Below are 14,891 nucleotides of genomic sequence, written 5' to 3'. Positions count from 1 at the left end.
AACAGGTTGAGGCAGGGAAGTGACAAAAGGCAGGAAATATGCACATGTAGAGTCATTCAGCCTGCTGTAGGCAGCCTAGATGGGCTAGCTTGGCTCCCGTCTTCCTTGGCATGTCAGAGTTGGGGGCTCTGCTTCTCCAGCTTCCTTCTGTCAGCAGGAGATTCGAATGCATTCCCAATTCAAAGAAGGGCTGGGGACCCAAATTCAGTCTGTTTTGCCAGTCTTTTAAATTATTTTTTATTTTGAAACATGTTCATGCTAAAATTTCTAGGCTCGTCTTGAATTTGCAATCCTCTTGCCTCAGTCTCCCAAGTACCTGGCATTATAGGCATTTGCTACTATGCCCCACAGAAACTGAGCTTTAGATAGAAATTCAGGACATTATGTATTTTCACCTCCTTGCAGAGGGCGTAGGGAGCAAGCTGAGTCTTGACTGGATGTTAAATTGCTTAGAAGCCAAGTTGGGACAGCTGCCACACTGGTTTAAACGAGAGCTTTGGTTTAAATGCACTTCCTGATTATCTTTAAGTACTGCAATTTAAAACAAATACTTGAAGGTAGAATAGTTTTCTGGAATGTTCCCCAAAACCACAGTGAGATAAAAGGCAATGTTGTTCACCTGGTGGTATCCAGGATCAAGCATGTGGTTAGACCAGTTCTCTCAACCATAGATGGTTCTGGATGTTTACACAGTTTTCTCATCCTTGGGTGGGTGAGGCTGCCTGGCTTTCTGCTGCTTCTGCAGGTCTCAATAGTTTCAGTAGCCTGACTGCTAGGGGGATTGTGTAACCAGAGCCTCTGGGACAGGCAGGTTCCTGGAATCAAAGAAAAAATCATCTCTTTGCTCACAGAGGTTAGCTGCTTCTTTTTGAAAGTGTGCTTTCAATTTTCAGATTAAAAAACAAAACAAACCCCCCCCCCCCAAACTCACAGAAGCAAAGGCCACTGACTGCCAGATTGGCATTTCTCAGGTGCACAGATGCCAGGATTCTGACAGCTTTTGAAATTTCTCTTAGTTTCTCAGGAAGTAAGGTTGTCACAGGGAAGAGAAGCTCCAAAGGAGTATAGGAGAAGTTTCTGGAGAGAAGGGCAAATTCAGGGCCAGAGGGCTCTTGGCACTGGGAATGAACCCGGAGTGCCTTACCACGGAGTTCCATCTCCAACCCTTTTGAGACAAGGTCTCATTAAGTTGCTTGGGGCCTTGCTGAATTGCTGAGACTAGCCTTGAACTTGTGATGCTTCTGCCTCCGCCTCCCAAACTGCTGGGAATACAGGCATGGGCCATTGCCCCCCGAAAGAGTTTTTGTTTTCTTCCAGAACTTTTAGCCTTACAAACTCATTAGCTCTTCTAGGTGTACATATGAGATTAAGATGAAGTCTTGCCTGTGTGTGTGCACCCACGTGCACGTGTTTATGTGTAACATGCACTTATTTTCTATTTTGGAACCATTTTTGAAAATCAGTTTACTATATGTGCATGGTTTATTTCTGCGCTCTATTGAGAATATTGATCTGTATTGCTTATCCTTTTTTCTTTATCACATTTTTAGTACTTTACCACTAAGCTACATCCCCAGTCCCTTTTTTCGTTTGAGAGGGAATCTTGCTAAACCAACAATGATCTTGAACTTGTGACCCTCCTGCCTCAGCCTCCCAAATCACCAGGATAGGCATGTGCCACTATACCCAGCTGTGTTTATACCAATATGACAACATCTGGATACTGCATCTGTTTATGTCTTGATATCAGGTATCTGAATAAGTCCTCCAACTTTGTTCTTGTCCATTTATCTTGGCCCAAACATTTCTATATGCAATTTTTTTTAGAGGAGCAAAATGGATTTGGACTCATGGTTTCAGAGGTTCAGGCCATGGTTACCTGACTCCATTGCTCTGGGCCTGAGGTGAAGTAGAACATTATGGTGGAAGGGCAAGGTGGACAAAGGCTGTTTCTTCATGGTAGTCAGGAAGCAGAAAGAGATCATGAGTTAGATACAAATAATTCCCAAGGCATAATTCCAGTGAACCACTTCCTCCAGCCACACCCCACCAGCCTACAGTTACCACCCACTAATTCATTCAAATTATTAATCCATCAAATGGATTAATACACTTCCTAGGCTACAGCTCTCATAATCTAAATATTTCACCTCTTGCATTAACACAGGAGCTTTGGGGGGTTACTCATATCTAAACCATAACATTGCACCCCTTGCCCCCAAAAGCTTATATCCATCTCACAAAGAAAAATGCTTTTGTCCCATCTCTAAATGTCCCCATAGCCTTAACAGTTTTAGCACTGCCCAAAAGACCAGGTCCAAAGTTTCCTTTGAGACTCAAAGCAAACTTGTGGCTATGAACCCCTGTAAAGATCCAAAGCAAGTTATGTGCATTATATATTATGTCATTATATATTAATGACACAGAGTAAACATTTCAATTTAGGGGCATAATAAGAAGGGATGACACCAAAGCAAGACCAGGATTCAACTGGGAAAACAAGTCCTATAGCTTTGTGTGTGGCCTCTCAGGCACATGGCAGCAGGATGTGATCCCCAGGGCAGACCCACCCCAGGACCTTTTAGGTTGCAGCCAACATGGTCTCTCTTTAGCCAGGAGCTTTTCTTGGCACAGGTTTCATGTTACTGGTATCTCTTCATCTCAGAGGTCTACACTGTAGCTTTGTCTTTGTCTCACAATCTCACACATCTCCCTCTCAAAGGGATGCTCACAGAGATTCCAATCCTGCTATATGTTGCCTGGCCTCCAAGGCCTTTGAAATCTTTTGGAAGTCTTTATGACCCCTTTACCTCCAGCATCCTTCATTCATGAATAACCAGCAGCATATGGATGACATCAAGGTCTGCCATCCGCTTGAGCAGTAGCCAGGCCCCCTTGGACCATGGCTGCAGTGGCCTCTTGAGTGCCTGGGTGGCTGAGCATCATGAAACAAATCCTGGGGAAACAACTTTCTAGGCATCCCTTTGTGAACAGGGTGCCCCCAAGGTCTCTTAATTAAGAGTTTTCACTTCTATACCCTTGAACTTGAAGGTGGGTATGGTCTTGTTGATTCCTGAGATGGCCTCAAGGAATCTTTCCTATTGTCTTAATCCAACATACTTAACTTCTCTTTAGTGGCCGGCCTTCCTTGGCCCAATATTAGGTATGTTTCTTCTATGGCCAAACTGTAAACTTTTTCAAATCTTTCCTCTCTGCTTTTTGCTCCCTAGTCTCAAAGAACACCTGGCTAAAAGCTTTCAGCAACATCATGCCAAAACCTGAATGTTGTGCTGCCCTGAAATTTCCTTTGTTAGATTAGTCCACCACTAATCTGATTAATTCATACCTCACACAAAGTCTCAAGACAGACAAAATGTAGGTAAGTTTTTGCCAGAATGTAATATGAATTAACTCTAGTGCAATTCCCTAAAATATCCTCCTTCACATCTGAAACTGCCTAAGCACAGTCCTTACTGTCTGCATTCTTATCTGCATTCTGGTCTCCTGAGCTCCCACCAGCATCACCCACTTAGCTTTGATTATAACATTCTAATCCTGCATTTCCCACTTTTCCAAACTCCTCCTACAAACCAGTTCCAATGACTTTGAAACATATGGTCAGGTGAGTCAGAGCAATGACTCCACTTCTCAGTACCAATTCCTGGGTTAGTTAGGTTTTTGGTGCTGTGACAAAGATACCTGATATGAACAACCCAGAGGAGGAAAGAAGTGTATTATTTTTATTGGTGCATAATAATTATACATAATGATGGGATCCACAGTTTCAGAGGCTCAGTCCATGGTCAGTTGACTCCATTGCTTTGAGCCTGAGTGAAGCAGAATATGGTAGAAGGGCATGGTGGAGGATAGGTGCTTACCTTATGGTAGTCAGGAATCAGTTCCATATACACTTTAGAATTAGCTTTTTAAAATTTTTTACCTTAACAAAAAGGGTAAATTTAGAATTAGACAGCTGGACTCTGTTTAGGTGATCCTAATTTTGTTGGCAACATCCAAAGCAGCATAATCAGGAGCCTCTCAAATGTATGCCTTCTTCTCTCCATCAGGCCTGATCAGGGTGTTAACCTTGGCCACATCAATGTCACAGAACTTCTTTACAGCTTGTTTGATCTAGTATTTGTTGGCCTGGACATCCACAATGAACACAGAGTGTTGTTGTCTTCAATCCTCTTCGTGGCTGACTCAGTGGTCATGGGGAACTTGATTAGGCATGGTGGTCAAGCTTGTTTCTCTTCCAAGGATATTTGGGCTGCCTCCAGGGCTGCAATTGGGCCATCAGAAGGTAGGTGACATGAGGATCTTCTTTTCATGACTATGAGGGTCCTTCAACACTGGCTTCTTGGACTTCAAAGCTTTTGCTGGCTTCAACTTTGGGAGGGGCAGGAGCTTCCTATTTAGCTTACAACACCATCTTGAGAAAAAGGTTAGAATTAGCTTTTGACAAATTTCAGATAGGATTTTTATGTTGAATCTATAAATTTGAGAATTGACTCTTGATATTTTCAATACATAAGTATGGCATAGCTCTCCTTTTGTTTAAATCTTTTTTTTTCCAATGCTTTTATAGTTTGGTGGAGAGATCTTGCTGCTTTATATAAATTATATATTTTTTACATTTTCTTTTATTCTAATATTGCTTGTTTGTAAACCTTGAAAAATTATTTTAATCTTAATTGTTGTCTTTGATATTTTTACATTTTCTATATGCATAATTACATCACTCATAAATAATGAGTGTCATTTCTTCCTCTCTAACCCTTATACCTTGTACCTCTCTCTTTCTTACCTTTCTACACCAGTTAGGCTCTTTAGCACAACACTAAGAGGTGAGAGCAGGCATCTTCCTCAAATTTCTGACCTTATGTGAACTGTGAGAAGACAGAAAAATGGCCTCTGAAGATGTCCATATCTAGGGATGAAAGTTAAAGCTGAAAGGGAGGAGGGGAGAGGAAGGGGGAATACTGGGGAATGATATTGCCCAAATTATATTGTTACATCATGTGCAGGTACAAATATGTAACAACAAACCCCACTATTATAACTAATTACAATGCATTGATGAAAATATGGAAAAAGTTCACAGTTAAAATTAAGATTGTATGTCAGCAAATTTTTGAAAAGGAAAGGAGCTGATGGGTATAGCCCAGTGGTAGAGGATGTGCTTAGCATGCATAAGGCCCTGGGTTCAATTCTCAGCACAACTAAAAAAATGGTAGGGGTAACATTATCCTGTATTATCTCGGTGGGCCCAGTGTGAACACCGGGGTCCTTCAAAGTACGAGAGAATGGAAGGAGGGAGAGGCATAGTGCCTAGGAATGGGAGCCTAAAGGGAAAGCAATGGATTCTCTTCGTACAGCCTCCAAGAAAGAGCCATGGGGACACCTTGATTTTAGTCCACTGAAACTTGTATCAAGACTTTTGAAGTTGTAGAACTACCAGATAATAAGTTTGTATTGTTTTAAGCCACTAAGTAAGTATGTGACAATTTGTTAGCAGCAATATAAAATATACAAAGTTTTAGATTTTTCAACCCTTAGTATGATGTTTTTGATGTTGGCTATTTGCTCTTGTGTTCCTTCTACTTACTTTCTTTCTTTTTTTTTTTTTTTTTTTTTTGGTACCAGGGATTGAACTCAGGGGCACTCAACCACTGAGCCACATCCTTAGCCCTATTTTTAATATTTTATTTAGAGACTGGGTCTCACTGAGTTGCTTAGTGCCTCATCTTTGCTGAGGCTGGCTTTGAAACTGTGATCCTCCTGTCTCAGCCTCCCAAGCCACTGGGATTACAGACATGCGTCACCACACCCGGCCCTTCTACTTGATTTCTAAAACCGGTTTTTAACTCAATATTTCCTTAAAGCTGTCAGCTCTCATTTTATCTTCTTGTTGCTTGTCCATCTCATTTTCTGATTTTGATGTAATTTTGCTCTTAGCTTCTATCATTTCTTAAATTACTTTAGCACATTTTATTAAAATATTAGATTGAACCAGGAATGATGTCATGTGCCTGTTCTCCCAGCTACTTGGGAGGCTGTGGTGGGAAAATAATTTGAGCTCACAAGTTTTAGACCAGCCTGGGCAGCAAAGTAAGACCTCAACTGGGGGTAAAAAAATGAACTGTTTTCTTCTGCTTCATTCTTATGGCTTCATTTTCTATGGTTATGTTAAACAGATAGTTATCCTACTTTTTTTCAGAGCATATTGTAAGATGTAGTCATGTTTAATTGAGATGGATTTTCCTATTATTTTTTTCAAGTGTCCTGTGCAGGAGGTTCAGGTAGCCCAGTGATAGAGCATTGCTTAGCATGCACAAGGCCCTGGGTTCAATTCTCAGCACAGCTAAAAAAAAATGGTTCTAGGGCTTTGTCAGTAATTACAAAAGTTACGTGTTTCACCACCTCTTTAGTACTGTGTGAATTCTCTTCCATTTGGTACTCTCTCCTAGCAGTAGTCTTCTAACATAATTCTTTTCCATTTGGCAGTATCTGAACCATCGCTCCTCTATTGCAGGGCCATTCCCTTGGTGTGTTCTGTTTCCAGCAGTGTCTTTCATAACTTTCTTTCTGCAGGCTCCTTTTTACTAGCTGCCAATGGAATGCTGGGAAGCCTTCATCCCCCTTTTGATTGTGGTTTTTGTATCTACCAATTGAGGGAGATCCTCCTTTTGAAGCTGAGTAGATGGTAGCAAATTCTGGGTTCCCTGGCTCTTAGGTCATCACATGCTCTGCTTTTCTTCTCTCAGGTTGCTTTTCCACAGCTAGTGTTCCTATGTGATCTTGAGGCTCTTGATGGTTTTGATCCAAGCTGGACTTTGATCCAGAATTAGAGAGATCATCTGTCACCTATTTTTGGTGAGATGATATCTCGCTGTATTTTTTGTTACCCTAACTGAGTTATGGAGATTTAGAAACCATTGCTACTACCACACTTCAGGTAAAATTGCTTTTTTGATATTTTACTTTAGAGAGATGTGTTTTGATTTTAAAGTGACTTCTTTCTGCTCATGTCACAGCCCAATGCAGCCAGGAGGCTATACTGGTAGTATTTCTCCAGCACTGACTCCTGTGCCCAGATATTTCCCATCTGGTAAAGTCTTTGCTTAAAATCAAATAAGAAGATGAGAGTGGTCAGTTATGGCAGTAGTTTCACTGCCAAGCCTGGAAGTCACACATATCACTTATCTCTACATCTCCTTGGCCGGAACTCACTCACATGGCCCCAAACTGCAGATGAGACTTGGAGGTAGAAAAGCACTAAGAAATCAAGTCTATAAAGTCACCCAAGCAACTCAGTGAGGCAGGCTGTCAACCTACAAAGTCACCTCTCTCCCCATATCCATACAAGGTACCTGATCAAAGAGCATGTCATCACTGTTATTTAATAAGGTTTAAATTTCATTGCATAGTACTTAAATATAGAGAAAAATTGCAAGCTCGGTTATAGCTTAGTGGAAGATCATTTGCCTAGCAAGCACAATGCCCTGGGTTCAATCCCCAAAACAAAATGAAAGTTGTATAAATCAAATTATTTTCAAATATGCAAAAAAACAGATCTCTACAGTCATCAACTGGTGACAAATAGAGGGGCTGACAAAGGCAGCATGAAATGTAAAAAGATTAAGAATGTTTCTGACTATGAAGATTCTAGTTAAATATATCCTTTGCATTACAGAGTTAAACAATACCACTAATATCCCAAGTAAGAAAAGTGGTAGTTTGCTATCATTTATAAACATAAGCATGTTCACAAACACTTTAGATATTAAACATACATACATACAGGAGAAATCTAGCCTCAAGACAATGAATTTTATTACCTTTAGTCTACCAGGTTTGACAGTATAAATATACTCACTGAAGAAAACACAATATTTAAATAAGAATTAAGTTCATGAAAGTTTACAAAACATAGCCAATGCCAATGTACCCTAACTTGTAAACTTATCTTAAATATCTCAACTTTACTTTTGTATCATGGTCAGACATTTAAAAATATATTCATGTTATTTTAAGTTATAAAACAGTAGCAATTTACTAAGTTCTCCATTATAAAAATTAAGATAGTAATTCTCAAAACACTAAAAAAAATTGTTTATGAAAGTCAGACCACCCATATCACAACAACTGATATCCTTCCTTTTAGATACATCTTCAAAAGGCACATTTTGATTACTAGTATTTACCTAAAGATAGTACTTTGAGTTTTGATTTTCCAGTAATTTTTCCATTTATCTCAAACTGAGTAAATGGAAGGTTGTAGAAGATAGGACACAGGTTTCCAATTAGCTCCTCAAAGGCAGCAATATGCTCATTCATCACATCCATGAATATCGAGAGTGATTTGAGGAAGATACTGCAGATCTGTCCTATATCCTAAAATAACCACTTGAGTATGCTTTTTACACAAAATAACTCATTTTTAAAAAATCACGAAAAGTAAACCTAAAAAACAAAAGACCAAGACCACAAATTGCCTAGTTTAGTCCAAGTAATGATGTTACTAGCTCTGAGACTGAAGAAGAAATTAAACTTTTCTCCTCTGGAATCACATCTTTATATTAGGCTCATTTTAATTTAAATCACTTTGTGACTTAATAGTGTTATAAATTCCGAGAATATGAGACATACTCATATTCAAAATAAAATATAAAAGTAAACTTCAAAATCAAATATAAATAATTTGTGGTTCCCTCTTATGTTTCCCTCTAATTTGGACTAATAATCTAAAACCGGTTCTAATTATAACAGCATCTATAATTTCAAGCACCACTATTATTTTTAAGAACTTATTATTGAGAAATCCATAACACAATCCAATACACACTTTAGGGATAGTTTACTTTTCAGTGACTTTAATACTAACTGAATACTAAAATGAACAAGACTCTGAAGTACTGATTGATTAATCACTTGATCTCATGTAAGAAACAAAAGGGAATTTTTAAGGTTCTTGTGAAATTTCAAAATACTAGAGATCTACCTTAAATTTACATTATTCCCCTCAAGTCTCATTTGAATATATCCATTTAAAAAATTTTTTTAGTTGTAGATAGACACAACACCTTTATTTTGCTTATTTACTTTTATGTGGTGCTGAGGATCAAACCCAGTGCCTCACACATGCTAGGCAAGCATTCTACCACTGAGCTACAACCCCAGACCCCTATCCATTTGTTTTTTAAAGGGGGAATATTTTTCGATGTTTTTTTCTTACTAAAACAAAATAAATCATCAAAAATATGCCAAGGTGCCAGGCATGGGAGCATGCTCCTGTAATCCCAGTGGCTTGGGAGGCTGAGGCAGGAGGATCACAAGTTCAAAGCCAGCTTAAGAAGGTCATAAGCAACTTAGAAAGACACTGCCTCAAAATAGAAAATAAAAAAGGGTTGGGAATATGACTTAGTGGCTAAGTGCCCCCGGGTTCAATTCCTGATTACCACCCTCACAAAAAAAATTTTAAGGTACAAAAAAGAAAATGGTCTCTGTCACTTCAACAACATATTTAATTTTTAGGTCCCCAAAAATGACCACTTTAGCGGCACTTATTCAAGTTCTAAAATAGCAGCTTTTAAAATTAAGGCAGCATTGCTTTATTCTTATCTATTTTTCTACAGACTACTCTTAAGTTCACAGGAATGGTTTCAGATTTACCCACCCTCAAAGGTCTTTTGTAATGCAACGTAAGAAGAGTTAACAAGAACATTCTTCCCAATGTTTAAAAAACACAGAAAATGTCACTGTATTCAAAGTCAACAAATATCTAATTTTTCTACTTTAAATTATACAGTAATTACAGTCATTCTAGGTGTGTAAACCATGAATTTACCTTTTACACTAACAAAAACATAAAATACATATTTTCTACAAAAATACAATGTAGAAGACTTATCACTTCTTCCCTGATATAGAAATTTAATATTTGGACAAAAACTGTAAACTTTGATTACATTCAAAATGTAACCATTTTAAGGACTTAAATAGTTTTGCCATCTGGAATTCTTAACAGCAGATTTACATTGCTGCAATGTTTTAACAATGCAATAATGCCCAACAGTTGTTTCTCTTACACCTGCTACCAGGAGGAAAAAAACGGTTTCCTGCAATGGACAGTCTGGGTAAAGGAGCTGCCTGGGTGGATAATCCGACCCTGACTTCCCCCTTTACTGCGTTCCACAATCACACAAGGCATCTGGACCAGCTGAACAGGACTCTTCCCATCTCTCAGTGCCTGAGTAAGATTTAAGATCTATGGAAAAAGAGAGATTTTCATCAATTCAAAGAAGCCAAAAAGCCTCCACTGACATTATTATTTCAATCATTTAATCCACCATAATTTTTATTTCACCCATTATGCACAACAGAGATTGTGATAAGTAACTATTATAATTCTGTCTTTAATGCACAAAATTAGAGTAACCTACTAATTTGGTAACTTTAAAACACTTTGGAATGCATCTATGTCCAAGAGCAATGAAATCAGAGACTAGATAAACTGAAAGGTTCAATACATTTCATCTCACACAGAACTTAAACAAATAATAGTTTAAATATTTGCCTTACTCATTTATTTGACGAATAAATTTACTGCATACCTACTATGCATTAGGCTCTATTCCGAGTGCTGGGGATATGATAGAAATACAGACAAAATTCCTGCCTTCTTTTTAGCAGGGGAAGGGGTCAATAAGCAGAAGTAAGTAAATTACTTCATGTACTAGAAGGTGGGCAAGCATGAAACAGGCCCAGAGTGGGTTAGAGAGTTGGGGGAGGTACCAATTTCAAATAAAATTTTATTTAAGAGTTTATTATAGGAAAAATCAAACTTGGAAGAAATATATTCCATGTTCAAAGATACCTAGAATTTTTACCTTTGAGCATATAAATAAGGTTATGAAACTCAATTCATAGCTTAGAGCCTAGTCTATTCTTTGTTCAGATAAAATAAAATTTTAATAATTCATTTTTCTTTTTTTTCTGCATATTAGGAAAAATTCTTTTATTATGTACTTTAAATATACAGATATCTCCTTTAGGTACTCGAAAATACCTAATATGCACTTCACTGGTTCTTTAATAAAGATTAGTTAATAATGATAAGCATGAAAATGTCAACATACAGCCATACTAACTAATAAGCTTCATAATATTTTGAATACTATAAATGAGATGGTTGAGCTCCCAAAGTATTTAATATATCACAGAAATAAATATTTACTAGCAACAGTAGTTATAGATTATATTTGTTTTAGGATGCCTTTTAAGTTTCCCTCTTAAAATTTTCTACTTTGGTTACATTTGGACACAAGAGAAAAAGAACTTATAAAATTTAGGTTTATAAGCATTGTTTATACCATGAAAATAAAATGGAGACCAGCATGTGTAAGGAATGAAATGTTCTAGTTAGTTTTTTTCTTTTTAAAAATTCTATTCCACAAATAGTAAGTCTAAATATAGCATTTTAAGTAACATCTAAGATTTTCCTGATGCTAATTACAATGCACGATTGTTATAGAGAATCTGAAAAATAGAGAGGTACAAGAAAATGAAAGTCACTCCACAAGATTATATGAATTTTCAAAGTATTATAACAGCACAAGTTACTCAATCTTAAAACAATCCTGACTATTAATATTTCTCTGGGATCAAAAGAGACTCGATAATCTTGCATTTATCTACTAAATAAACATTTACAAAGAGCTCACTGCATAGGAGAAGGGACAAAACAGAAAGGAAAAACAAAATGAGCCTTGAAAGAACTTATGCTCCCAAAACAAAGGGCCACAGGAGCAAATAACTGCAGTGCAGTGTGAGAAACACTTTAGCTGCAGGAAATTGTGCCCTGACTTTAAAATCCGATCCCTTCCCCCTGCCCAGTTTTTTTTTTTTTTCCACTTCTCAAAGAATACACAAACCTTTTATTGTATGTTTAATTATAGAGGCTTGTTTTAAAAACTGCAATGGACCAAACTGCAGGCAAGAGGAAACACTGAAGCTCTCCACCAATGTCACACCTGATAGCTTGATAGGGACATCTGCCATCTGGCAAAGACAGGTGGCACAAACTCACCTACTTCATACAGACTGCTTTCCTTTAGATTAGTTCACTGGCCCTCAATTTCAGTTGGCAGAAGAATCACTGTGCCATACACACGAAACCACAGATATTCTAACTTAGGATCCGTTTTATGCTATTTTCCAATAGGCATATACTCAACAGGCTGATTTAAAAACCAACTTTCTGAGTCCAACAGACACCAGTATATTCCCGGGGAGTGCTGCAGAAACTGCCTCCCCTGAGTGGCAGGAGGAGCCTGAGAAGACCAAGCTGGAGCTTGAAGGGAAAACTCTCGCAGAAGAGGGAGAGGCATCCAAGGAGGGCAGAGCACAAGAGCTCCATTGAGAACTGGGAAGAAAGAGCAGTTCAGAGAAGCTAAGAAGCTTGGGAAGTTGCAAAACAGCAAGAGTAAGGGGCAGTGTGATGGCTGGAGGCTGACTGTGAAGAACCTTGTTGGCTGTGCTGGGGGGTTGGACTTGAGCTTGTGCACAAGAGCAAGTCCAGGGAGCTGCCTTGACAAAAGACAGGATCACAGGTGTTTTTAAGACTGTGTTCTCTCTCCCTCTCCATGCAGTGCAGGGAATTGAACCCAGGTCCTCATGCATGTTAGGTAAGCCCCCTACCACTACTCCCAGCCCGGTCCTCATTTTACTGTGGAAGAGATAAGGATGTGACTTAGAAGATGTCAATAAATCCAGAAATGAGATGATAAAAGACCTCAGGTAGACGCAACGCCAAAATGCTGCAGATTTGACAAGCTAAGACAGATCCCCGATTTCATAGATACAGCATGTGACTTAGACCCCCTCAGACATGTTTCTTAGGATCCATTTTATGATCCTAAAGCCTCACAAAAAATGCAGGTGACAGTAGTTATTGTGAGAGTAAATGACAACAAACATAAAACACCCAGGAAAGGGTCAAGTGCTTAGGGGGTACTAAAATTTTAGCTTCATTTTTTTTAACATCAATAACTTAATTTGCTTTTAAGATTCTGGTTTGTCAATCAGTGAATACAAGCTAATTGTGTTTTCTTAAAACAGTTTTATTATTTCTGCCGTTTTTCAGATCATGGGGAAGATATACTTCATATTTCTCATAACCAAATTACTCTGAAATTCAGTGTTCCATGCACAGGTAGAACTTAATGAGTTTTGTTGAACCTAATCATTGCCTATTGTTAACTAATATAAAATTCAAAATGTCATTTAGCTCTTACGAATATTACCAGTTCTGAATTCTAAGAAATGCCTTCGTACTAGTTCCAGGCCACATCCTCATGTGAAGAATTAGAGCATGTCACTGGTTATGTGTATAAAACTAAATTACTGTAAACTAGGGCAAAAGGCTTGGTTGTACACATCACAAATCATTAAGATAGTGAATAAAACTGGAGGGGAGAGGAATTTAAGAGATATTTATAAATGATAAAACATGAGCATTTTGACTGAATTAAGGAACTACCTGAAATAATGATTCTGTTGTTCAGAATATAAAATGTACTGGTGTTTTTTTGTTGTTTTATTTTTTGCATGTTAAGTGTTTGCTTTATAAGTACTGAGTTATTTTCAGATAAAGGACAATATCTTATTTTTAGGCCAACTATCAACAAACAAAACCCCACCTAAAACCAGAGAGCTACACAACCACACACATACATAATCAGGGTACATTATTTATTTATTTTAAGAAACATTTTTAGTTGTAGATGGACACAATGCCTTTATGTTGTTTAATTAGTTTTTTGTGTGGTGCTGGGGATTGAACCCAGAGCCTCACACATGCTAGGCAAGCGCTCTACCACTGAGCTACAACCCCAGCCCCACATTATTCTTTTTGGATATCAGAAAGCTCAAACTCAAATTAAAATTTAAAAACAAAATAAAATAAAACAAATTAAAACATATAACCTAGATATCATCATTTTCTCTCCCCCCCCCCACACACCCCAGATCTTGGTCCTGTCATTTTTTATCTATTTTATAAGCATTTTTATAATATGTTAGTTCCTATGTGAATGAGATAGGATAGGAATAAACACACTGGAAACAGCAGCTACTTACTGGCACGCCTTTGTAGCTGACCTCAGAAATGAATGTTCCCACGTCTCCTTGGGGAAGCATTTCTTAATTTAAATTCCTCATGTGCTAACTTTAATCCACAAGTAAAGCTAACAATATTATTTATAGCACTTACTTATTTGCTTATTTAAAATAACATTCCTAATATAAAGATACAGGAGTCCCCTCTTAACTATGATTTCAGTTACCCGCAGTCAACCTTATTCTGAAAGTATCAAATGGAAATTTCCAGAAATAAACAATGCATGTTTTAAATAACTTATTTCAGTATATTGCTATAATTGTTTTATTTTATTACTGTTATTGTTAGTCAGATTTTATCATAGGTATGTATGTATGCATAGGAAAAAACTGTACATATAGTGTTCAGTACTATTCAGTTTCAGGCATTCACTTGAGGTCTTGGAACATATCCCCAGAAAAAGGGAGACTAAAGGATACCTTCAGGGAGAAGAAAACCCCAGAGGATGAAGCATAGTGATATGGCAAGACAATTTGTTTCAAGCAAAAAGGTCAAAGAGGGACATAATTCTTCACACTTGAAAATGTTACTCAAACATATTTTGGAATGGTTAAAAATTTCTGCAATATAATTATAATTACTGGTCAACTAATCCCTTTATCCATGCTCAAATGCCAAAAGACTCTCCTAGCTAGGCTCGCTGGCTCTAGTCTCCTTATCTGCTAAGCAAATCTGCACTCACTGTCCAGCCTCACCTTCGGCAGTGGTT

The 14,891-nt window shown here is 37.8% G+C and overlaps 1 protein-coding gene and 1 pseudogene across 2 annotated transcripts in view; both read right to left on the bottom strand.

Annotated features, from left to right (window-relative positions):
* Window positions 1–3,787: 3,787 nt before the first annotated feature.
* Window positions 3,788–8,349, bottom strand: LOC308654285 (large ribosomal subunit protein uL23-like; annotated as a pseudogene). The gene is made up of 2 exons: window positions 8,221–8,349; window positions 3,788–4,411 (listed from the first exon to the last, which is right to left on the bottom strand). The product of its transcript is annotated as a large ribosomal subunit protein uL23-like (transcript).
* The window catches only part of PI4K2B (phosphatidylinositol 4-kinase type 2 beta), a 30,714-nt gene continuing 23,223 nt past the window's right edge, over window positions 7,401–14,891 (bottom strand). Inside the window, exon 10 of the mRNA XM_081303534.1 lies at window positions 7,401–10,270. Coding sequence (XP_081159660.1) covers window positions 10,097–10,270 — 174 coding nt within the window. The 3' untranslated portion in view covers window positions 7,401–10,096. The remainder of the gene's footprint in view (window positions 10,271–14,891) is intronic.

This window comes from Spermophilus citellus (genome assembly GCF_964194105.1).
Source record: "Spermophilus citellus genome assembly, chromosome: 8".
NCBI lineage: Eukaryota > Metazoa > Chordata > Mammalia > Rodentia > Sciuridae > Spermophilus > Spermophilus citellus.
The sequence above is the reverse complement of the archived record's forward strand: the minus strand, read 5'-3'. Positions and strand labels throughout refer to the sequence as shown.